The 24,451-nt window shown below is 47.0% G+C and overlaps 1 protein-coding gene across 2 annotated transcripts in view; it reads right to left on the reverse strand.

Moving 5' to 3' along the window:
- LOC144723973 (TBC1 domain family member 9-like) overlaps positions 1-24,451 on the reverse strand; it is a 50,171-nt gene that overhangs the window by 20,341 nt on the left and 5,379 nt on the right. For both annotated transcript variants that reach the window (XM_078602785.1, XM_078602784.1), the window contains exons 2-7: positions 16,408-16,509; positions 6,861-6,979; positions 6,081-6,300; positions 4,436-4,745; positions 1,930-2,137; positions 1,167-1,376 (exon numbers count right to left, since the gene is read on the reverse strand). In XM_078602785.1, coding sequence (XP_078458911.1) covers positions 1,167-1,376; positions 1,930-2,137; positions 4,436-4,745; positions 6,081-6,300; positions 6,861-6,979; positions 16,408-16,509 — 1,169 coding nt within the window. The remainder of the gene's footprint in view (positions 1-1,166; positions 1,377-1,929; positions 2,138-4,435; positions 4,746-6,080; positions 6,301-6,860; positions 6,980-16,407; positions 16,510-24,451) is intronic.

Consider the following 24,451-nt stretch of genomic DNA (forward strand, 5'->3'; position numbering starts at 1 on the left):
ATTGCTCAGTGGGCTTTACCTGGTAAAATAAAAAGTAGAGTTATAAGGTTATTTATTCATAGTGATTTGCTTACATTTACCATACTTTGAACTCCTTTCGTTTTCATTGTTTGTTATAATTTCATGACCAGCTCCGATTGGACATCTGTGAAAAAGAGCTTCATAGCTCATCGGATTTCACCAGGATAATCAAAGGTTCTGATTATGTGCCTTGTTAACAAAGCAACACCTTTAGTCTGAATGTAAACAAAAAACAAACAAATGTTATTTCGAAATTTGTTTTGTTCAGTCACTGGGATGAGAACATGAACTTGCTAAACCTGAGGAGCCAATTTCATCCGTGCAGATCCAGTGCTCTAACAGGCTTTATTCCAGAGCGACGGTGACTCCTTGAATTCAAAATAACACAACAAAAGGGTTGACAATGTGCCTCCTGCCCCTTCAATGAAACGTTTTTTTTACATTCCATCAGCCCTAATTTCAGCAGCATTGGTTCAACACAAGCAAACACCGCACCGCTATTTGACACTCAAGTGTCTCATCAGCAGAGTCAGGTTTTGCCTGAACCAACGCTGGGTAAATCGACGTACGCTCACAGGCAAGGGCCCTTGAATTATTCAAGTAACAGTCTCCTGAAATTCGACTCTGCGGCGCCGGATCCATCGCTTGATTTTTGTGTTTAGGTTCGGTGTCCTTCCCCCACACTTGCGATTAGCACGGTTGGCTACGTACGTGTGAAAGAAGCTCAACATATACAGAGTCTGTTCTCCTATACTGCCGCGTGTTTTCATAACGCCAATTGGATAAAACGCAATGAATGTATTTAGAGAACACATAACGCGGATGCAAATTGGATATCGCGCCATTTGCATTAACAGAACTACGTCGGCTGCCTCAGTGTAGCCGTACACACAAGGCGGGATGCTGATGAATGCTGCTAGAAGCCACCCACGTGCCTCAGGCATTGTTCAGCATGCACACGCATCTCACGTGTTATCGCGGACAGTGTTTTATCATAGATTATTTATTATAACGCGGCGTTCTTCAGGAACGCAACTATTGCGTGAAATGAGAACAGACTGTACAGAAACCGCGGACGCAACGGTGGCAGCATCAGCGGTGGCGGCATCAGCGGTGGCGACATCAGCGGCGGCAACGGCACTCACCTCCCAGACGGCTTTGCAGCGGTCGTCATCGTCGCAGCGCTCACGCACGACGCTCCGCAGCCGGGCTCGCACGAGCGCCTGCCGCAGGTGCAGCAGCAGCGAGTCGCGCTCACGCACGTGAGCGAACAGGAATGTAAGGCGGTTCTGCGTGCTCACAGCCAGCGCGTTGGGCAGCACGCTGGAGCTGGTGGCGGCCTCTATGACGACCACCTGCGCACCACCCGCCCCACCGTGATAACGCGAGTTAAAACGTCAACCCCCTTTCGCAGTTTCGATGAGCCACTGAACTTGCAATGACTCGCCTACATGGGGGCAATGCAATTAGAACCCCCGAAACTTGAAAATGATGAAGTCATTTACGAATACGGAAAAGCCTCAATCGGTGTCAAGACTTTTTCAGGGGGCTCTTGAATTGGTGTTTTTGGTCAATTCCTTTCAACGGAGTGTTTCACGTGCGAGCGGCCATAGCAACATTTGTGTATTGTTGGGGGCCGCATGTTAGTGGGGCCATACTAAAGGCCACCAGAGGTGGCCAGTGGCCTGTGGGCCTTGCAATGAAGGTCACTGCCCTACAGGATGACAAGCGAGTAAGTGGGCATTTTCAGCTAGTGAAGGAATAATTGGGGAAGGGGGGGATGGGAGAGGAGGTGAATGAGTAGACGAATTGGCAAATGTGCGAGCGAATTAATAATCCCTTGACGCACGAGGGTACGAGTGAACAAGCGAGTGAGCGAGCCGAGCGGGCAGCCGTGACATCACTCGCCTCCAGGAAAGGCACGACGATGGTGCAGACGCTGTCGTCGCGGCTGGCGAAGCAGATGTAGCTCTGCGAGGCGTGCAGGCGGCCGGACACGTGAGACTTGTCCGAGGGCAGCCACACGGTGCAGTCGCCCTCCACCTCCAGCCGCTCCGACCGCGGGAGGCGGAACTGCGCCCTGAAGCGAGCGCTCTGCGCCCGGCCGATCAGCTCACTGCACGCGAGAGAACAGATAGACGACGTTACAGCGGGAGGCTTGGCCCTCGAAACCGCCACCGGCGAAAACACACACGGGGTTAAGTCTCGCTGCAAGGAGCACAGGCTTAACGAATCGCGACTGGAGCGGAGCCAATTCGTACACTTAAGGCTTCGCTGCCAGCCAGGACACAAATTAATCACTTTCAGAGCGTCGTGCAGCCCAAAGCTGCCGGAGCATGGATTTAAGTCGTGACCCAATTACTCAGCATCAGAAGAAGTGCGGAGACACAGAGGTGCGGTTAATTGTGCATAATTAGTACTGCATGATACCACCGGGACTGGTGGTCGAATCCCACAAATGGCTATTCCATTCTGAATTGTGCAATTCTGGATATGACATCAATGAGTTAGCGGACGTCAGCTGTAAAAAAAAAAATCGCGCAATATAAGCGTACCTCTACGAGCATGTTTACTACATATACTGTCATTACATACAAGCGGTGAATGAATAGACTGTGGTTTACATTCCACTGGAGTACACCACTCCTGTGGGCCACGGATTTGTTGATTGTTCCTCGTACCGCTGCAGGCACGTGGTGTGAAGATGTCCACGTGCGAATGTGTGCGTAGCTGAACATTCGTTATGCCGTATCACAATGACAAATTCCCCAATGATAATTATCTATGGACTGCCCATGAATCAATAAAAAGTGCTCAGAAATGATTTTGTACAGCGGCGAATATTGCCGTGCGAAAATCGAAAATCGCCACATCCATGTGAACACTGCCTTTGATGATGCTACCACTGACACTGCCCGATGAATGATAAAATTCCCATGTTTAAAGTGAATACTGCCATGTAACTAGTTAACACCGCCAAATGTGACCCTGCCAAGTGAATGGTGATACTGCTCAATCAATGCTGACACGGCCAAGACAAATGTGAACACTGTCCAATCCATGACAGCATGCCCAAGTCGCCAGCGACCGCTGCCACACGTGTGGTGGGTTGATGCATGGGGGTGCTCGTAGCAGGCGAGAAGGGGCGCCGTGGTGGCAATGTTATCTCCCTCGTCTGGTAAGCAAGAGGTCGTGGGCTCGATCATGACCCTGATGATGCCTGTTGTATATTTGAGGTTTGCATGTTCTCTCCGTGGTCGTGGGGATTTTTTTCCGGGTTTTCCGGTTTTCCCCTCCACATTTCGAATCAACGTGCGTTTAGAGAATTTGTCTGCTATAAATATCCACGTGATGATAAGCCACTTTGTTGAGCTATCACCTGTGATAGCCAGGTCGCTTCTGAAAAAGAGATAATAGCTGAGCAGACTTTATCTGGTCAAATAAAGACAATTTATAGTTTTAGTTTAGTGGATGGGTAAGTGGGTGGGAAAGTGAGGGTGGGTAGGTGAGTATGTGGGTATATGCGTAGATAGTGGGTAAGGTGGGTGGTTGGGTGAGGTGAGTGGCTGGGTGAGTGTGTGGGTGAATAAGTGGGTGGGTGAATGAGTGGGTGGGTGAATGAGTGGGTGGGTGAATGAGTGGGTGGGTGAATGAGTGGGTGGGTGAATGAGTGGGTGGGTGAATGAGTGGGTGAGTAGCTGGGTGAGTTCGTGGGTGGGTGGCAGGTTTAGTGGCTGGGTGGGTGGGTGGGTGAGTGTATGGATGAGTGTGTGGGTGAGTACGGATGAGTGAGTGGGTGGATGAATGAGTTAGTGGGTGGGTGGCAGGGTGAGTGGGTGGATGAGTGTATGTGTAATGAGCGACTTCCACGACATGTCATATAGAGGGTACTTCTTTATGCTCACACTGGGCACAACACAGGCCAACACTGGTTCTTCCTCTCACCGAATATAACTCTGGGCAATAACACCTCTACTGGCTACACGCACAGCCGATGACTCAGCGTGGTCCCCTCGCGCTCACTCGTCTCCGCCGCTGGCTGGCGGCGTGACGATGACGGCGATAGAACTCATGCAGGAGATCTTCCACGTGGCCGGACGACGGAGAGAGATGCCGGTGAACAGCGGCACAGCCAGGACCCCACACACGAGCCCCAGGTCCGCTCCTCCTTATATCCCCCCAGGCGTGGCTAAGGCCCGCCTCCGGCCACGCCCTCTCGTGAAACCTTCGAGCAGGTTCCCGGAGCATCTCGGCTCACCCCACCTGTTACCTTTGCCCCAGATACACCTCCTTCCCTGATTGGCCGTTACCTCTGTGCCCGTACCCGTGAATCCCTTCCCAGGCCAGCAGGTGTAACGCTGTCATTACATCTGGATGAGTGAGTGGGTGAGCGAGTATTGTTTAGTTCAGGCACCGTTTAAGCGCCGTGGCCCCGCCGCGCTTGTCGGAGCTGTCGCCGACGGCGCCTGACGGCGCCGCTGCTGGAGACGTTGCTGGCGCATCGTCGCGCTCGTCGTCCCCCAACTCCACGCGCTCCCCGTCGAGCAGGCGGCGCACGGCGGCGTCGGCCAACCGCTCCATGAGCACGTGCGTCTCGGCCACGTTGAGGAACATTGAGAAGTTGTGCTGCACGTGCCGCGTCGCCAGCACGACGGCCTCTGGGAATGGGGCAGAGCCCTTCTTCTCCAGACGCACCACGTCCACCCACGGGATCGCCAGCTTGGCTGTGGCGCAGATACAAACACGCGCCGAGGGGACAATGCCAACGGCCTTGATCCACCGGGGAAGGTTTTAAGAGTGCGATCGGAGCCGGAAATCGTCGACGGCAACGGTTGCCGCAGCATTTGCGATCTTTAAATGCCGAATTGCCCAATTATCTAAGTAACTCTGATCAGTTCGCTCTCGTGGGAAGTTGGATCACACACACGAGGTCACATGACTGCCTGACGTCAGACCCTGTTTAGCTATGAAATGGCGGCCTCAAGTCAGTGGTGTGATGGGCCATGGTGGGCCATGGTGGGCCATGGTGGGCCATGGTGGGCCTCTGAGCAAATTAATTTGAGCAATAAACTAATGGCCAATCTGTTGACCAATAATTTTTAAGCCACACTTTCGAACAAAGTCCTCTCTGCGTTGGCAAGAAAGAACTCTGTCACTCAATTCTATTGGCCACCAGATTGCCATGGCCGCTTATGGTTAATGTGTCGCTGGTGACATTTGCCATCAAAGATTGCTTTAAAATTGCCAGGAGTGAATCATGACCTGAACGATGCGCAGCAGTTCCGAGTAAAACCCGATTCTTCCGCTTTTGAAACACGCATAGATTCCTGTACCTGAGAATCAAATACTTAGTAATTCTGCACATTACAAGAACATTATATTCTAACATCACAATTAGGTTAACGGTGCCAGCAGAATTATAGTGATGAGACAGAAAAAGGAAGCCTTGTCGTAGCGCTCATCTCCTTTGTGATCTGAAGCCAACTGTGGAAAATTCACATTCCCCATGACTGACCAGAATCTCCACATGACAACCATTGTTCATTTCCCACCAAGTGGTACTCGTTTATTAACGACAGAGGAACTAAGGCAAGATGGGGTAATGATGACGAACACTCCAATCACCGCTCCACGTGGGCCAGCGTTGAAACAATAATTGATAGAACAAGCACCAAGATTCACGTCCAAGTTTATTTATTAAACTAGATGAGAACTCAAGAGACCAGGAAAGTCTCATTTGCTAGAGTGACCTGGGGCATAAGCCTGCCAATAGAGGGCGATTTTTGCGACGTTCAATCCCAATAAAGTAATTTTCAAGTTTGGAAAATTTGGGACACTGGCACACAATGGCCTCCTCTTGCAAATGATGTCAGGGGATAATTAAACGTCCACCGTGGGAGCCGACGGCGCACAGTATTATCACGGCTATTACACCCGCAGTAATAACCAAAGCAGCCTGCTCGGCTCCAACCACAAGCCTCTGCAACGAGCGGCGACCGCGTGCCCCCCCCCGGGCACCAGGGCCGGCATCGCTAGGCCTCTCTCCGCCAAAGCCCCACCTTCCTTGCCGAGCAGCACGGAGTAGAAGCAGGCGTGGTTGACGCTGAGGTAGAGCCAGCCCTGGCGGGGCACGCGTCCCTTCCAGTAGCTGCACGACACGGCGGCTACGAGCAGCTCGGTGCTGGGCGCCGCAAAGAACTTGCGGAAGCGGACGAGGGCCTCCCCGCGCGTGCGCTCCGCGCCGTCTCCCTCGCCCTTCATCTCCTCCGCAATTATCCCCTGTCGGCCAACACGTTGTGTGTGCGGGGGACGCACAGATTGGCGAGGAACAAAGCGAAGCCAGATTTAATTTGAATATAAGGATTGGTCCAGCTACGGTAAATGCAGCATCATGGCTGGGCATGGCCACATTGAAGGTTTGTTAACTACTATATCAAAATTTTCTCCTTGGTTATATCAGTCAAGCAGGACTGCCGGGTAATATCTTCATGATGTGCCAAGTAGATATAAAAATCGCTCATTAAACACATTTTTTTTACTCAATACAGCTTATTCCAGCTCTGAAAAATAACAAATTACTATTGACTTGCGGCAATGACACTTAACAGAGATCCCCTGGGGGTGAATAAACGAGGCCTAGTGACTTGAGAAGAAGTAATGTGACGTCATCTTCCGCGACCATGTTCTGACACAGGGTGGTGCGCTGCTAGCTGTGAGAACTCCAAATTGAAATATGTTCATCCCATGTATAACTGTGACCACTCACGTAGTAGGAAACAAATAACCGCCACACCCCTGATCACTCACTCGCGCAAATCCACACGCACGCCACCACACACCTTTATTTTCCCAAGGACAAAGTCGGTGATGTCCCCGTCGCTCTCAAACACGGGCAGGATGTGCAGGAGGTTGACCTCCAGCCACTGCCAGTGCTCTTCTACCTCCTCCTTGCTCGTGCCTGCGCTCGCCCGCACGCCGCCACGCGCTGCTGTCGTCACCCTCTCAAGGCCACATGACAGAACGAAAAGCGAATCCCCTGTGTGTGCGTGCGTGCGTGAGTGTGCCTGTGACAATGTATGCACGCAGAGGGCGAGCGGTCGTGCAGTGGTTCGTGCACTGCGCTGCGAACCCTACAAACCGAGTTTGATTCCCGCTCACGGTCAACACCAGTGAGGATTATCTGAAGTGATTCTGGGCCTACCCTAGGTCGACTTAGCCTCAAATGAGTACCTGGTGCGGTGTGTAAACATCTCCACTGGGGAGAAAAAGGTAGCCGAGCGTGGTTCTGGCCAGCCACCCCCTTGTGTGCTGTGCCGGCCTTTATAGGTGCTCGCTAACAGCACTTGTCCCAACAGTCTCTTAAGGCTATACGGGGGGATCTGTCTATGCGTGCATGTAGGGGGGGGGGGAGCAGTAGTGCAGTGGTTAGCACGCCGTGCTCCGAAACCCCACACCCAAGTTCAATTCCCGCTCACAGCCAACACCAGTGACGATTATCTGTACTGGTCCTGGCCCTCCCCTAGGTAAACTCAGCCTCAAATTGAGTACCTGGTGCAGTATGTAAACATCGCCACTAGGGAGACGAAGGCGACCGGGCGTGGTGCTGGCTACCCACCCCGTCGGGTGGCGTGCCGGCCTTCATTCAGCGTTCGCAAACAGCACTTCACCCAAAAAGTGTGTCTTCCCTATACAGGGGATCTTTGTCGTTGTGTGCACGCAAATGGAAATAGCAACCATTTGGATTTCTCCTTGGCCTTCCTCTTTGTCAATTCGACCTGAAGTGAGTACCCGGTGCATTGTGTGAACATCACAATGGAAAAATAACGGTGGTTGGACAAAGTGTGGGTTACACCACCCGACCATGTGCAATCCCATGCTATAGTAGGTGCTCACTCAAAAACATGTTTTTGCGATGGTCTGAAAAGCTAAATGAGGGTTCCTTCGCCTGGTGAGATACTAGTGTAGTGACATGTGACGTCACTACTGTGTTGAGACAGTACGGGTACTGTAGGTGGGGTGTCACCGAGGTCGCGTCAGGCCGTGACACCCTGCGTGAACCCGATCGAGGATGTGACTGGACGAAGGGGGGCCAGGTGCCCCCAGGCGGGAGCTTGATGGTCACGTGGTAAGGGACCCGGACCTTCCCGAAGGATCGGGAAGGGGGGCGTGGCCGAGGGCGGAGCCGGCCACGCTCCCCAACGCCGGGTACTTCCCGCTAGTGTAATATATATGTATACACACAGGTGTCCCTAAATTTATGAAAGGGATGCGTTCTTCGAAAATCATACGTTAAAGGAAATTTAATTTATTGGAAAGGCTTTTCCCATCAGTTTTATAGAATCAGAATCGAATCTTTATTTATCCTGGAGAAATCCAATCAGCTACGAAGATCTGTTTCACAGATGTCCAGGAGGGGCGGATTAGAAAGTAATTCGGGATGTGTTTCAGACAGACATTCCAACTGTACTCCGAACCTAAAATAGACATCAATGCCACTTTTCACAATACAATATTTAAAAAATAACATTAATATTAAAAAGATTGAATAATTTTAAACAAAAATTCTTACATTTTCAGGGAAATCACCAAAAGATCTGCTGCATGTTGGTATGACTGGCAAGGCGATGTGGAGGCGGCGTTACTGTTGCACTGCAGGGACAATGACGCTGTCGTGGATGGATGCCGCAGCCTCCCGGGCGGCTCTGGTTTCATCTCATGGCTGGTGCCCGAGTTAAAATTTCGCAAACGCAAAAATTCTCTTTCGTTAATCGGAAAGTGTCCATAATTTGTCAATCGCATTTATGCGACATTTCGTCAACCAAACGTTCATAAAAATCGGGGGTTGCGCTTGTATATAAAATTAATATATATAATTGAATCTAGAAATGTGTAAAAATTATATTTAACATTCATCTGTAACACTGAAACGCTTTTGGCAACACACCTTCTTATAAAGGCCCCATTAATGTCCCATGCGTAAACGCGGCAGGAAATGACATCCATGCATTGCACGCAGGAAAGGAGAGTCCTTCAAGAGCCAAGGCTATTCAAATTCAAATGTATTCGTCTATTTCATTATTTTCAATACAATGGCCACAATCAAGTCATGATCATGCAGGGTCTGTTCCACCTTTGAGATTGTGTTCGTACCTTCTGTGTATTTGTGCGATTGTCTTTTGGAAAATTTATATTACAAATTTGCCTTGATTGCATACAGATGGCAAAGTTAATTCCCATGTAAAAAAAAAAAATCATAATTTAACTCAATTGTTTCTCATTTTGAATACTTATAAATTTCTATGCGCTATCAGTCCGCATTGAAATGCTAAATATTGTCAAATATTTCACAGTCTAAAAGGAGCAAGTGACATTGACAATTGAGTCAACACAAAATATTAAAAAGTATATCGTATTTAATAATTCTCCAATCAGATAAACCCAGATCTCCCTTAAAAAGAGGATTGTGTTCTCAATTGGGTCTTGTCTGGTTTTAAAGTAATCTATTTATTACCAAGCCAAACACTTGGTGTTTATCTGTGGTTATAAATTTGTCTGGTGCAGATCAATGCAAACCAATTCGTAGACAATTATTTGCTTGTATAGTGCGTGCCTCCGAGGCCAAGCGCTACTAACCCTTTACGACACAACTCATCCCCATTTTTTCCTCCCACCGTTCGGAATGACCCCACACCTATCTACTCCCACTGCAAAGGGCACCTTCACAGCGCCTTTTTCAGAGTGGAGCTGAGCAGCTTGCAGCTCTGTGGAGCAACCTTACAAAGGAAACAATCCCAGGAGTGCTCGCTGCTTGACAAACAAGAAACGCCGCTTCCTGCCGCTGTGATTGTCAAGATACCGAAGCAAAGGCATGCAGCTGCTGTGGGGACACTGTTTCGTGTGCATTTCAGATCGCTTCGATTCAACCCCAGGATCGAGCCCAGTGGAGCCAGAGTTTTACCACGTTCCGGTCGGAATCAAAAAGTCGTGGGTGCAATTCCCAGTTGACTCAGCCCATCATCTCTCCGCGGTCAAAAAAACAATTAACGCTTTGTGAGAAGTAAACAGCAGTTGTCCTATTGAGAGACTGGCTGCTGCACAATAATCAGAAATTTCCAAGCAGTGGCTCATGGCCACGAGTAGAAATGAGAAGTTCTCCATTGCAAATTTGCACACAGGGAGACGTCCCAGATTGTGGTGTGTTACTGAAGGCAACGAAACGTATAGGGTAACAGAATAAAACAGAGGCACCAGCAGCAAGATCCTTGCTTCACGTTTCCATGTGGTTTTTACCATTAACGGCTAAAGTATACAGATCAACGCTGATGGATTTTTTTTCTGCCGATTGCAACTACATGGGCGTGAAAATTCAATTGCAATTTGCCACGATCGATGTGTGCAATTAGTGCCGTGTTTAGCGCATTCGTTTCAGGAATCGATGCCTCTGACAAATGTTTCGGTGCTTGCCTGTCCACCGTGAACCAACGCAGTATTCCACAGAGCACTCTATTCATTGATTCTGTACATAAAAAAAAACAATAATTGCAAAGCTGGTGATATTTTTCCTTCAGAATCTTATCCATGAAAATAAATGTACTTATTAAAATAATACATGAAATCCTAAGATCAATGTGTAATGCAAGACCATAAAAAATAGCTCAACCAGCCAGTGAGATCGTGTTCACTGTACGTAACAAATGGAAGAGTCAAAATGGAATAACAGATAAGTGTTGTGCGTGTGTATATTGCACAGGTGCAGTGTATAGTTTTGGCCCCACATGACACAACGTATGTGAAATGAGGCCAAATGAAAAATATCGAATTACCCACCTTGAACCCACTGACCCTAAACTCATTTGACTGTTGGCACTGCGATGGGACTGCATAATACACTAGAGCGAGCTCAACGCACGTCAAATCATCGGCAACGTAATGCGAGACTTTAAATTACGCCGGGATATTCAAATGAAAACAAAGCAAAATGAATACATATATTTTGCTAATAAATATCTCGCATGGGAAAACGAGACACAATGCTCTACTAATGCAAAACATGTCAGCGATCCTGATACTCCGGCTCACATTAGCAGATGGCATACTGGAATGGTAAAGCCCTCACAGCACATTTATACCAGGGTGGGGGAAATTCTATTCAATTGCAATTTGCCAGGATTTGAATTCCCCCTCCCCCCCCCTCCTGCTGTCCTTGGCCTCAGAGGTGAGAGTGGCAAACAAGACAAAGATCCCACGTATAGCCTTCAAGACTCTTGGGGCAAGTGCAGTTAGCGAGCACCTATGAAGGCCGGAACGGCACACGGGGGGGGGGGGGGGGGTGGCCAGCACCACGCCTAGTCGCCTTTGTCTCCCCAGTGCCGATGATTACACACTGCACCAGGTACTCATTTGACACCCAGGACCGGTTCAAATAATTGTCCCTTGGTGTTGAGCGCGAGCGGGAATTGAACTCGTGATGCCAGGTTCATAGCGTGGCACACTAACTGCTGCACTACCTGCACCGTCAATTAGCACGGTTAGCTACGTAGGGTGCGAAAGAAGTTCCACGTACAGATTATAGATACAACATACAGGCAAGTCAAAATGACGTTGGTCCACACAAGAGGGTTGTGGGCGCACCACAATTGGTGGTCCAGAGCCAGTGGTAGAAATTCCGCCTTCTCATGTCAAGGATGACCCCTGTAGATTCCTCACCAATTAAGTCTTAATTCTACCATCTGGGAAGGATAAAGGATGGAGTTAATCCCTTGACAGGGGTTTAAACTCATAACTCTGATCGGAATGGAGTGCTCTGTCTGGGTTTTGGTGAATTATAACTTAAATAATGGCAAAGCACAGTTTCCTGAACATTTTAACACTTAAAATTCAAGGCCTTTTAAACCATTAGAACCCTTGCTAACGAATAACCGCATCAGTGTATCAATGAGATCGAATTACATTACCAAAAGTGAGCCTTACCCATTGTCTACTAAAAATACAAGCTGCTTTAGATTTATTGGAAAGAATAGAACATATGGTTGGGCAAACCTACATGGTTACACAGTCCCAGCGCATTCTAAACTTTTGGCGCCAACTGGTCCAACACCATGTGAGACTAGGCTCTAAGAAAAGCTGTCTCGGGTGTGGACCAATCAATTTCAAGGACAGTGCATTCACTATCCTAGTTGTATTTTTCTTTGCATTTTGACCGCAAGTGTTGTGGTTAATGCAAACATGATCCCTTGTATAAAAGTGTCAGTTTTGTTGCCAGTTAAAAGGGTAAAAACCTATTACTATTTTTATTTTACCAGGTAAGGCCCACTGAGCCATACAGCACTTTTTAATCAGCGACCTGGCCACAAATGATAGCTCAACATCGTGGCTTATCACGTATAAATTAATAGCAGTCAAATTTTCTAAACGCATGTTGATTCTAAATGTAGAGGGAAAAACCGGAGGACCTGGAGAAAAATCTGCATGACCACGGGGAGAACATGCAAACTCTAAATATACAGCGGGCATCAGCGTCGAGATCGAACCCACGACCTCCTGTAAACCAGGTGAGGAAGGTAACATCTCGCCACAACGGTGCTCTATTTTCCATTGTTCGTGCTCTAAGGACAGTCCTCAAGATCAAGTGCTGACTGTGTAACAGTTACATAATCTAACTGAAGGAAGATGGTGATGATGTAATGTTGTGGTAACTTTTGGATGGATGTGCTTTTGGAAAATCAACGTTCTGATGTGCCTACAAAAAGGGTTCAATCAGTGCACATTACCCACGATGACATATGGATCAATAACATGCACATTGACAAAGAAAAAGGATCAAAATATGAAAAGTCCCAAAAGAAACATGGAGAGATGCATGTTTGGAAGTACACCGACTGACAGAGGGACAGATGGAACAGGGAATACATTACAGACATAATATTGACGGCAAAGGAAAATAAGTGGGTTTGAGCAGGACCAGAATGGATGGATGGATGAGACTGGTGACAGAATGGCAGTCGATAGAGAGATCATTCCCGGGAGGTAGAATGCTGCAGAGGAGGAGTGATGAGATGAGCTCGCGTGTGGGAGGCAGACGGATTGTGGCATCTCATGACTCTAAGGAATGGCGAAGGCATGGGGAAGCCTTCATCCAGCTGTGGATACACTATTGATGATAATGATGATCATGTACATCATACAACTCTTCCCCAGTAACTGCAATGACTGTATGTGTCAGTCCGCTCCAGTTCTGGTCAATTGATTTGAAGTTTTCGTGACTGCAAGGATTCAAACTCTTTTTTTTTTTGGTAAAGTCACGTAGGTAAAAAATTAAAATAAATTAAATCACGACGTTTCGGGCGCAACACAAGCGTCCTTCTTCAGGTGGGGACAACTTAGCGAAAGCACAACCGCTGTGACACGTTGGTTCGTTTCTGGTCAATGGGCTGTTTTTTTATATGATGCACACCAGTGGCCTCGTAACTACTCAGCTTTTGCGAGGTTCAAATCTCATCTCAGACACTTGATAGCCCGTGAACACTATTTCCATAGATGCAAAGATCCTATTACATTGGGAGTGGATTGAGTGCGTATTAATTAGATATTTTTTTTAAGTTACTTTAAATGGATGTTTTGTAATTAACGTAAACAAAACTATTGAATTACTCTCAATAAAGCTGCCTTAAGCACCTGTTAAGTGAGTGGCACTGTGGCTAGAGCGCTCAACATCCAATCGGATGATTGCGAAGTCACTTCCTGGTCAATGGTGGACTCCGCTTATCATCCCCCATGGGTCGATAAAACAAGTACTAATCAGTGGCAAGTCTACTGTGGTTATCCTACACATCGAGCTGGCTTCGGCTAACTAAATGTTGAATTTTCATCACTGGATCAGGGCTGCCAATAGTGCTGGGAATCGTCCATACTTGCGGTTTGAGCTCACTTTGGACTATAAAATTAAAACAGAGTTTCTCTTGTAATGGCTGGAAATAAAACCTTGCTTCAAGTCTGCCAAACAGCCCACTTATCGGTACCACTTGACGTGGTATAACTTACACCATTGCAATTTCTTAATGTGGTCAACAACAAGGAATACATTTTGCTGCCATTTCCCCACCCGTCTCGTGCATCAGCGCCCATCGTCCTTTCTGACAATGGGTCCTGACCGTGCCCCACTTCATTTCCTAACAGTCAACAGTAGTACAGCAGAGTCGACCTCTCTTCCTCTCTGGCCTCCCTATGTGCCGTGAACAATTACCATTGCCCAAAACATCACCTTTGACTTTTAATGCAGCAGTATGGGTATTCCACTAAAGGAGTGCAATTTTTCCCACCACATCTTCCCAGTCCATTGAGAGCATCGCATCACACATTGGTTTGTATGTATGTCCACCGTACGTATGTATGTCCACCGCATGTATGTCCACCGTACGTATGTATGTCCATCGTATGTATGTATGTCCACAGTACGTAGCCAACCGTGGTAAATCGTAGGTGCGGTTCGGCATAATTCTGTTAGGCAAAAAGGCGTCGAGCGGGAGGGCATTACCACGGCAAGATCCAGAGAGGGGATAACTCAGTGGCGGCGGGTGACGCTTTCCAAAACCACAACAAGCCTCCGAGCACGTGGTACACCCAGCAACCGAATGCCAATGAATGGGAGCCTTTACCAGCAGCCAATGCTTGGCACATACAGTGGGTTGCAACGATTTGCTTCATGCCGGGGGGTAGGCGGGAACCAATAGGGTCGATATTTGCAGTTGTCGAATTATCCCAATGAAGTTCCGATGAGACCCACAATTACAAGCATGGGCACAGTATATGTAGTGTGGTGTTGTTAAATGCAGAAAAGCATGCATACTTTATGAACGTCGGAAATGTGGTTTGACATGGGGAAGTATGTTTCCATGATATTTTCCATGTGACTAATATAAATTTAAATGTTGCTTTGGGGTCATATGATTGTTCTTTGAGTAAAGTGCAAATTTTGGGTTGTTAAAAACAACTTAATCATATACAATAGAGAGCAATGGATTATTTTTTCATCATAGTATTTAGAGCCTGTATCCGCAACGGGGGAAAAAAAAGGACAACCATCCTTGCCACAGTGCCTACATAAACAGAAATAGCAGACTAACATTTTAAGTCATGCCATCCATTGGAGGTAATGCTGTTCGTTAGCCTGAGATTTGCTTCCACAGCCCTTTGTCAATCCACGACTACGCCATGACCAGTCCAGGTAATCGCCACCGATGTCAGCCGTGGCCAGAAATCGAATCCAGGTCAGCAGGTTTCGAGCAAAGTGCGCTAACCACTTACCCATCACTTTCCACTATATATATTATATATACACTTGTAAGAATTTTTTTAGAGAATAGTGTCCTTTATTTACGAGAGCCTCGTTGAGTCTCAAGAATATTTTTATCCGTATTCTGCCCAGGATATGTCCAATTCTTTACCGAGTATTTTGCGTGCCAAGACAAAACCGGCGGAGGCAAAATAATAATTCACACGAGGGGATGACGACACTTGAAATTGATCACAGATAGGGCAGTAACAAAATGGCTGTACTGACCACAAAGTAGACCTGCAGAGGCTGGGAGTCTGACTATTTATGGATCACCCACCAACCTCACCTCCAATAGGAATAGGCCACCATTCCCAGCAAGCAAAGGTAGTAGAATGGAAACGTTCAGGGATTACTCATCATCAACATTTACTCGGTAGCCGGATGCTAGACTGGGAGTGGGTTTAAGCCCCAGGTATGCGTTACAAACACAATAAAATGTTGCTAAAACTAAATTGGTGAGAATCTACGTCTGCTTTAGCTTACTGGGCAGGAGAGGTGGGGGATGGGTGCATTAGGAACCTGTAACCCAGGAAATGCATCCCGAAGTTGGTGATGTAAAAATAGTTCATCAGGAATTTTACTTTTAGCATATAATTATTACCAGGTCACCAGCTCGTATCCACTCTACTACCTTTATGGCCTCTATGTGCTGTGAAGAAGGGTCATCGGCCTAAACGTTGCCTGTTGTATACTTTTCCTATTGAAGGCAGTGTTATTGATTAATGTATCGAGTTGTTAATTGTGCTGGCACCCCACTGACGCTGCAGTAGCATCACCAAATAATGCGGGGTTAAGGTAGAGGTTGCAGCCTCGACACAACGCATGAACACGCCACTATTGTACTGGTAAAATGACCTCCACTCATGGGAGCTTTAGAGAGCCCCTCTTTACCGGTGAATATGTTCGAAGCTGTTGACAATTTAGAACAACACCCCAGTACATTTACATACCGTACTACGATCAACAAAAGGGATGAAAATGATAACAATATTTATTTTAAACCCAAGTACAGGATCACAAGCGGTGGTGACTCCAGATTCACACTGTCTCACCTGTGGCTATGGACCAGCAGGGCTGAGAGTGGCTCTGGTAGAGGATGCGGTAGGGGGCCGCTTTCCCGCTAGACGCAGCGTCCAGCGTCCCGGCCAGCAGCCCTACGGCAAGGGCAATATCCTGGAATTAGAAGCAGGAGCAGCAGCGGCAGCAGAAGCGGCAGCAGCAGCGGTGGCAGCAGCAGCGGTCACAGCAGCAGCAGCAGCGGTGACAGCAGCAGCAGCGGTCACAGCAGCAGCAGCGGTGACAGCAGCAGCAGCGGCGATGACAGCAGCAGCAGTGGCAGCAGTGCCAGCGCAATCCACGTACAGCATAAGCGGCACTGGCGTTATGTGCCCTGCTGATGCTCAGTATGGTTACGGCGTTCAACTGTAACCGTACACAGCATTTGGAAGGGCTCAGGTTCAAATCCTGGTTAGGGGAGGAATCCGCCCATCACTTCCCCTGGGGTTGAATAAGTGAGTACTGCTGTGTAAGTTTTCGCGGTGTAATTCTCCGACGTGCTTTTGGGTTGTGCTGTGCTTTTAATAGCATGCGGAAATGTGTAAAAGGCACACCGCCTTTGTGCAAGAGTGGACCAGAAATGCTTCTGGTTTTACAGTCCATATCACATTCAAACATTTAATGAATTATATATAGAAACAATTATACTTTTGCATTAAAATTTCCAAATATATTTGACAGCCACAATTACAATGTTCATATTCTTAAAAACATACAACACAATACTGTATATTTGTCCTTTTAAAGTACTGTAGGACACTTCTTCCAGGAACATTGGCACCACTCGCTTTAAAGGTGAAAGTACTGATACATCTTCTTGGTTCTTTCGGTAAAGTCACGTAGAAGGGAAGTAATAAAATAATAAATATAAAACATAATAAAATAATTCTCACGACGTTTCGGCCATCTTTAAGAGATGTTCTAACCCCGTTATGATTCAGGAACAACCAAGACAGCCTCAATTTCCAGAAGCCTCCAGGGGGAGCTCCGATTTCACCTCTCTTCTTCTTGGTTCAGAAGCTCTGCACGACAACTTAAAACCATTCTGCACCACATCCCAGAATCACAGAACTGAGGTCATCTGGCACCATGCCTCTGCAAAATGCCTCAGGCCCGCCCCTGCTTCCACACCCGGGGCTCCCGATGGCCCGTCACTGTTCATCACCTAGGTCAGGGGTTGGCAATCTGCGGCACCGGAGCCGCATGGGGCCCTTTAAGGACTGTTTGGTGACTCTTTTAATTAAGGACCACAGTCTCGTACCCGCATGCATGTCGGCTCTTGCAATACGGGTTTTTACCAAATTCGAAAAGAAATGGCTCTTTGTTATTTTGGTTGCCGACCCCTGGTCTACGTTTTGGTCTGCCCTGTCCGCAGCCCTCTCCCTGAGGCTTCCCTCTGCTCCTGCCCCTGTTTCCCCCCAGGAAAGTGCCCCTCTGGAATTACAGTTTGAAAAGTTAGCGAAGGACTCCAAGCTTCAAGTACCTCTCCTCCTATTAATTCAAAGGAACCCCAAGTAAAGAAAGACGCCCTCGTCTTCGAGCTTGTCGAGTTGAAAATCTTTTTAAAAAGTAGCCGGCTCCCTTCAAAAATGGCAGAAGCACAAAAGGCATAAATCACTGACAAGACCATCCGTGCGTGGCCTCCTCTGCCACAAAGTGTGCTGCATCACCACAGCTGCTCCTACTGACCCAGAGGCCCAGTGAAGGACATCGATGGCATCAACTGTCAAGAAGGCCACCGCAACCTTCACGTCCGCCATTGGCTAAACAATATTCCAGCTCGCGTCTGTGGCCATGCTGGCTCGCAGCGTGGCACGGCAGGTCACAAGGCACGCCTCTCCCTGTGTCCCCTTATCTCACGCTCGCAGTGCCTTGCTGGGGATTCGCAGGGGATGGCAGAAAAATCAGCTTTGCACTAGCGTCAGGGACACCACCTTCAGAATGTCATCACAGTTCTAGCAACAAGCGCGATGTGTGGCCTCCGCTCGGGCTAAGGCATCCAAGAGAGGTTTGAAATCAGATTTTTTTGGGAGTTTTCATTAAATTTAACACATGCCAGCTTTCTTTAAACTCCGATATAACACAACACAAGCAAGCTGTGTGGTATAATCCACTGCGTACACATTGGCTGCTGCTGCTCTCATATGAACTGAAGCTGCTGACATGACAAGTTCCCAATTCCACTAGTTTTTTTGGGAGGAAAGTAATCACAGGGCACATACGAAGCAATGGTAATCCGATTACAGCAAACATAGAGTAATAGTACAGGATAACTAGAACCTTTGGGGAGTCTAATAATGCCAACGCGTTATCTGTAACACGTGACTCCGCAACACTGCCAGGGGACACCGACGGCATGGCAGAGCAATGGCATCAGGGCACACTAGGGAGGAGGACAAGATGGATATGGTGTGGTGGCTATAAAAGAGCCTCATAACGTTGGTGGCAACAGTGTGACAAATATAAAGGCGTGCAGCTAGCCAGCAGGCCCTTCTCTTGCAGACAAAACCCATTGCGCGTTGCCCCTGGCGATGCTATCTCTAGCCTCCACATGACAAGCGTGAAGGAGATGGCGAATCTCAAACCGCAGACTCGGCCAAATCAAATTAAAGGTTCATACACGCCAACTAATCTAACGTCCCAGGCGGGCCCTATGTGAGAAGTTCTACTCACATATCCTAAATCACTTTGGTCAATTGCACAGATTTGGAGGGGGGGGCAGGGAAGATACGTCAAAAGTGTGTTGCAAAAGTGTGTGTGTGGCAGCCCACGAAACGTTATTCCCTTTGTAAATATGTCAACAACATAAAAACTTACCGAGATTAATGATCTATGGTCATAATTATCTCAGCATACATTCTAAAACTTTGGGGTGCCCACAAACACTCGTGCCTAACCACGAATCCAGAAATGCTCTCCAGAGGTCAGAGACCACCTCAGGCAAACACAGAGTATGTGCCCACACAGCTTGGGTTGATGGTACTGATGTTGAGTTGAGTTAAGTGTTTAGGTCTTGTTTTTTTACACAGTCCTGAGAATCAAATTCAACAGTGTACAACTTCACTTCAAACGATCATTTTTTGATTGTTCAAACGCAATGTAAAATATAATTCAAGGAAAATAAGTATCACAATGTCTACGTTGGGTATGTAACAGCATTCTATTCATGTTGCAGGTCTATTACATACGAGTAAATATAAATAAAGCCAACTGTCTTTCTGTTAAATTGAGCGATGTGACAATATTCATTTATAGGTAAACCTAAGCCAGCAGTAGAAATTCCACACTTCTAGGGCAGGAGTCAGTCAAACTATAGGAGGACCACTGCTGACTTACCACAAAGAGACAGTCCATTTGTCCACCATGGAAGAACAATGGACAGAATCGATCCCAGGCTGGTATTTGAACTTGCATAAAACCAACTGCAGGTCGAGCACTCTACACACCGAGGCACCTGGGCCAGCGAAACATTTAAAAACATATCAAGGTGCGAGCATACTCCAACTTAAATGCAAGCAATGTGAGCCTGAGCTGAAACCTGGCTGGAAAAGTAATGGAAAAAAAACAAAAGCAGCGCAAGGTGCTTTGGTGAGCGCTCGCGTGTCCGCGCTCCATGATGAAAAGTCCCAACAGCAGAATAACGATTTTTTAGAACACCGGCACAAGGCCATATGGGACCGGCACAAATTTAACATTTCTCCCACCCCCCCCCCCCCTTGAGGAAACGTTTTCTCTGTTGAAAGGGACGGTGCGAAATGACCATGCATACGCACACGTGTTTTTTTCATTACACGCCAAACGTCAAGTCACTTTACAACATATCACACTTCGCAAAAAAAACCCAACCCAAAACGTTTGTTTATGTCTACACTGTAAAGTGTAATAAATAACAAAAAAAACTAAGTTATTTTGGAATGAAGTATTAAACACATCATGGGATGAGAACTCACAGTCGTTTGTCGAAACTCACCGTGCGCCACCGATCCTCTATTGCATCACCTTGCGCCGGGCGCTGTTTAATGCATGAAGTCTCCGTGACTTCACGGCACTGCTTATGTTAGAGGTATTAGATTACCACTCATGCACATTTTTCAGCAGTTGTGCAACACAGTACAGTACTCCATAGCGGGCGTACATTACAAACCGTCTTCAAGGCAAATCCCGAGAGATTTAGGATCCCTTGCGTGCGTATGCACAAGGGCTGATAGAGTGACGGGACTTGGATTCGGGAATTACTGTCTGCCAAGTAAGCACTCATTCCCTTGAGCTGTCACAGCCCTACGTTTATTCACGCCTTCACACTCTGCAATCCAATTACTGCGTTTCCTTTGCGGCATTTTCACAGAGGAAGCTGTTTACTTGCTCTGCACATTATTACTGCAGCAAGCACAAGACAAGGTCCCATTATTTAGAGCTGTGTCGGTGGCGAGATGTTAACTACCCCGCCTGGTATTCAGGTCGTGGACTCGTGGGTTCGTTCCAGACCCTGACGTCTGTATCTTTGGAATTTGCATGTTCTCTCCGTGGTGGCGTGGATTTTTCTCTGGGTCTTCTGGTTTTTCCCTCCACATTTAGAAACGTGCGTTTAGAGTATTTGGGTGCTACAAATTTCCACGTGATAAGCCACTTTGTTGAGCTATCATTTGTGACCAGGTCGCTTCTGAAAAATATCTAGATATCTCAGTGAGCCTTACCTTGTAAAATAAAAAATAGTTTTGAGTTTGAATTTATGTGCGTTCATTCAGTTGTGACTTTTTATCGTCTTTATTTTCCGGCAATGTATTTCGGTGGTGCTATCGGCATATTGCCATGCAGTGCCGCGGGATCTTTGTCGAAATAGGGCAGGGCAGTGTCCCTCCACCCCCCAAACCAATGTGCCACAATAGACCACCAACACAAGAAGTCAGAAAACTACTCCGAGTGGGCTTTTTTTTAATCAAGATAGGGGCCCACAAGCACTGCTATGAGACTTGATCATATCAGCCAAACCAATCCTATTTTTTTAAATTTTCATGGATGGAAGTTAAATGAAATCAACCGTAAAACCAAAATGTTATTTGATGGGTTTTTTGTGCCATAATTGGTGACTAGGCTGAGGCCACAGTTTAAATCTGGGCAAATAAAACCTGGATTCGAACTTAGGTCCTCAGCAACTCGTCACTGACCTCCGAACCATGACTACATTAAAACATACATAGGCTGCGTTTCATGAGATTAACACGTCTTCTTACGAGTGATGTCACCGTCTTTTTGATGAGCAAAATAAAGCAGACGGAAAGCTTCTCTAACAATGTAGAATAACTGCTCCACATTGGTGGGTTTCAATCTGACAAACCCGTGCTCACTTCATAATAATACATTTAATAAATATAGCGCTCTTCATCCATGTGTAAACACGACTTGACACACTTTTCTTGAGATGGTACTTTATTGAAGACACGTTCACTTGAACAGGCAGAGGCCTCACTGCAACAATCCCGAGTCCACGCCCCCATTCCCGAACCTTCTCGCCGACTGGACGCTCGCTCCAACAGCAGACTCTACCGCCTCTTCCGCCACTTGACCACGCTCCCCTTCGATCATTCCCAGAGCCACCAGTCCCTTCGTACTCACAGCTGATACCCCTGTCATTACCTCCCATGGCCACTAGTCCATTCGCACTGTAGGCTGACTCCCCTGTCATTACCTCCCGTGGCCACTAGTCCACTCACACTGCAGGTAGACTCTACCGTCATTACACATAGATCACAGAGCACTGCAATGTCAGGTACCACTCTACAATGCTCCAGCGTGATGCGAGGCAGCATTACAATGTACTACAATTTCGCACATTATACAACACCAAGCAGGTATTTGCTGTAATTACAAAACGAGGCAAACATACTTCATGCTGCTGTAAGACAATGGGAGGGAGGCATTTCCGTTTGCGAAAACAAACAAGTGCTTTCTCTCTCTCTCATACTCTTTGGTTCTTTCGGTAAAGTCACGTAGGTATAAAATTAAATAAATCACGACGTTTCGGGCGCAACACAAGCGTTCGTCATCAGGTGGGAAAGCATGGTCTGCTGCTGAGGCAGACTGCTTCAAAAGGTTTGAAATAGGTGTAGCTCAAGGGTCATAAAGAAGTGGCCGAGGCTAGTGACGTTAATGTGAGAAATTAGCATGTAACTGTAAGATAGGAGAGCGGCCTCCTCGACGAGGGCACTGTATCACAACCTTCTTAACACAACCTCTGGCTGTGTGTTTGGACTCTGACAATGTTAATCGACACAAAACAAGCATAAACCTTAAAAAACAATAGAAAGTGCAGAAAAGCAACATGACGTGTCACCACCAAATGCAAGACAAGCAGCATCGCAGAGGGACAAAAACATCACCAACATCACCACCCACACAGACACTGTCAACGACCCACACCCACCAGCCAGTGGACATCAACATCTGTCTCTGACCAGTAATTACAGCCACGGATCAATTTGTCACTCAATATTTTATGCAATGCAGTCCTCATATTTTTCACATGATTTGAAGTCACGGACATTTGTGCATACTAATCAGACTTTTATCTTACTAACGACAAATTACGTTTAAGCTTTGTCCTTCAGGATATCTCGTAACCCAAAGCACTATTCACTATGTGCATAGATTTGTTCTGCACAATATCATACACAAAACCACAGTATCATGAGGGCAACATAAGGCGGAGATGGATGTGAAGTGCCAAAATTATTCCCCGGAACAGCCTTCTGCACCGTTCTGGCTGAAATTAATTACAATGACATCCCAGTCAGATGCACAATCTCATTCCAGACTCTTGACTTCTACAAAATATAATACCCCAAATGAAATCTCCTCTGTCGCAACGCAGACAACGGACGGTGACCTCCACTTCCACGGTCCCCCCCCCTCGGCTGCACCAGGTTCCCCCAGGGACTGGCAAGTGGAATCGTGAAGACACACCACCAGGGTCGCAATTATGAACACTGGGGTGGATGGAACTCTTTAAACAATCCCATATCAGCTTTATAGGCAGACGTTACGCCATTTTTCGATTTAAAGCTTTCGTGACTGCAGGGATTCATCTTCTTGGTTCTTTCGGTAAAGTCACGTAGAATGGAAATAATAAAATATGTTTTATTTTTATTATTTATTTCCATTCTACGTGACTTTACCGAAAGAACCAAGAAGATTACGCCATTTCTCCAGCATAACTTCATTTGATGAATCCAGCACTTCTGACGATAACAATACATTAGCAACACAACCTGTGATGATGAAAATGCTATTAAGACATGTTCACTCAATCTGACAATGATTTACTGTTTGCCATGTAATTTTAGATTTCTTTTTGCGGAATTAAAACAAAAACCCCCTCCTCGTACAGAAATTACTTCATTAAACCAGCGAACTGCTGACGCATGCTGCTTTTCTGCTTTCGCACTCAATTCCATCCCTGGAGGCGAGGAACAACGCTGCAAGGCCACGGAGAGCCAACACAAATAACGGACACTTCAGAGTGATGAAAGGCTCTTCATATATTTCATGCACGCTCCGCTGTAAATCATAAACCTCTGATTCACGTACATCGTTATATTCTCATCGCCATGCCGAGGCAAAACTTCAACGAAAAATATCCCTTGCTGGTTCCATGCCATCACGCTGAGCCTCCGTCAAAAAGACCACAACAGAAATTGCAAATCGACGAGATCACACTGCTTCAACATCCATACACCTTCTCACAGCCTGAACCCCAAAATCTGCCCATGTGGCACGATGTCTCGGTTGCTCAACTTGCAGGTCACATGAATGGGAGTACAAATCTCAGTTGGGTCGACTCAGACCTGTCATCCCTCCAAAAAGATGTCAAAGTGATGTCTTGCTCAAACGAGCAATGAGGTGGTGCTCAAGTCCTGTTTCCAGCCCTGAGCCAAAGGTGGACAGTTTCACCATTCCTGTCCATAGTACAAACACCGTTCAAATCCTCACAAAGTGGTGTTCATGTTCTTGACCCTAGAGGGATGATGGGCTGAGGCAACCTTC

This window comes from Lampetra planeri, chromosome 19, assembly GCF_965212315.1.
Source record: "Lampetra planeri chromosome 19, kcLamPlan1.2.h2, whole genome shotgun sequence".
NCBI classification, from domain to species: Eukaryota; Metazoa; Chordata; class Hyperoartia; order Petromyzontiformes; family Petromyzontidae; genus Lampetra; species Lampetra planeri.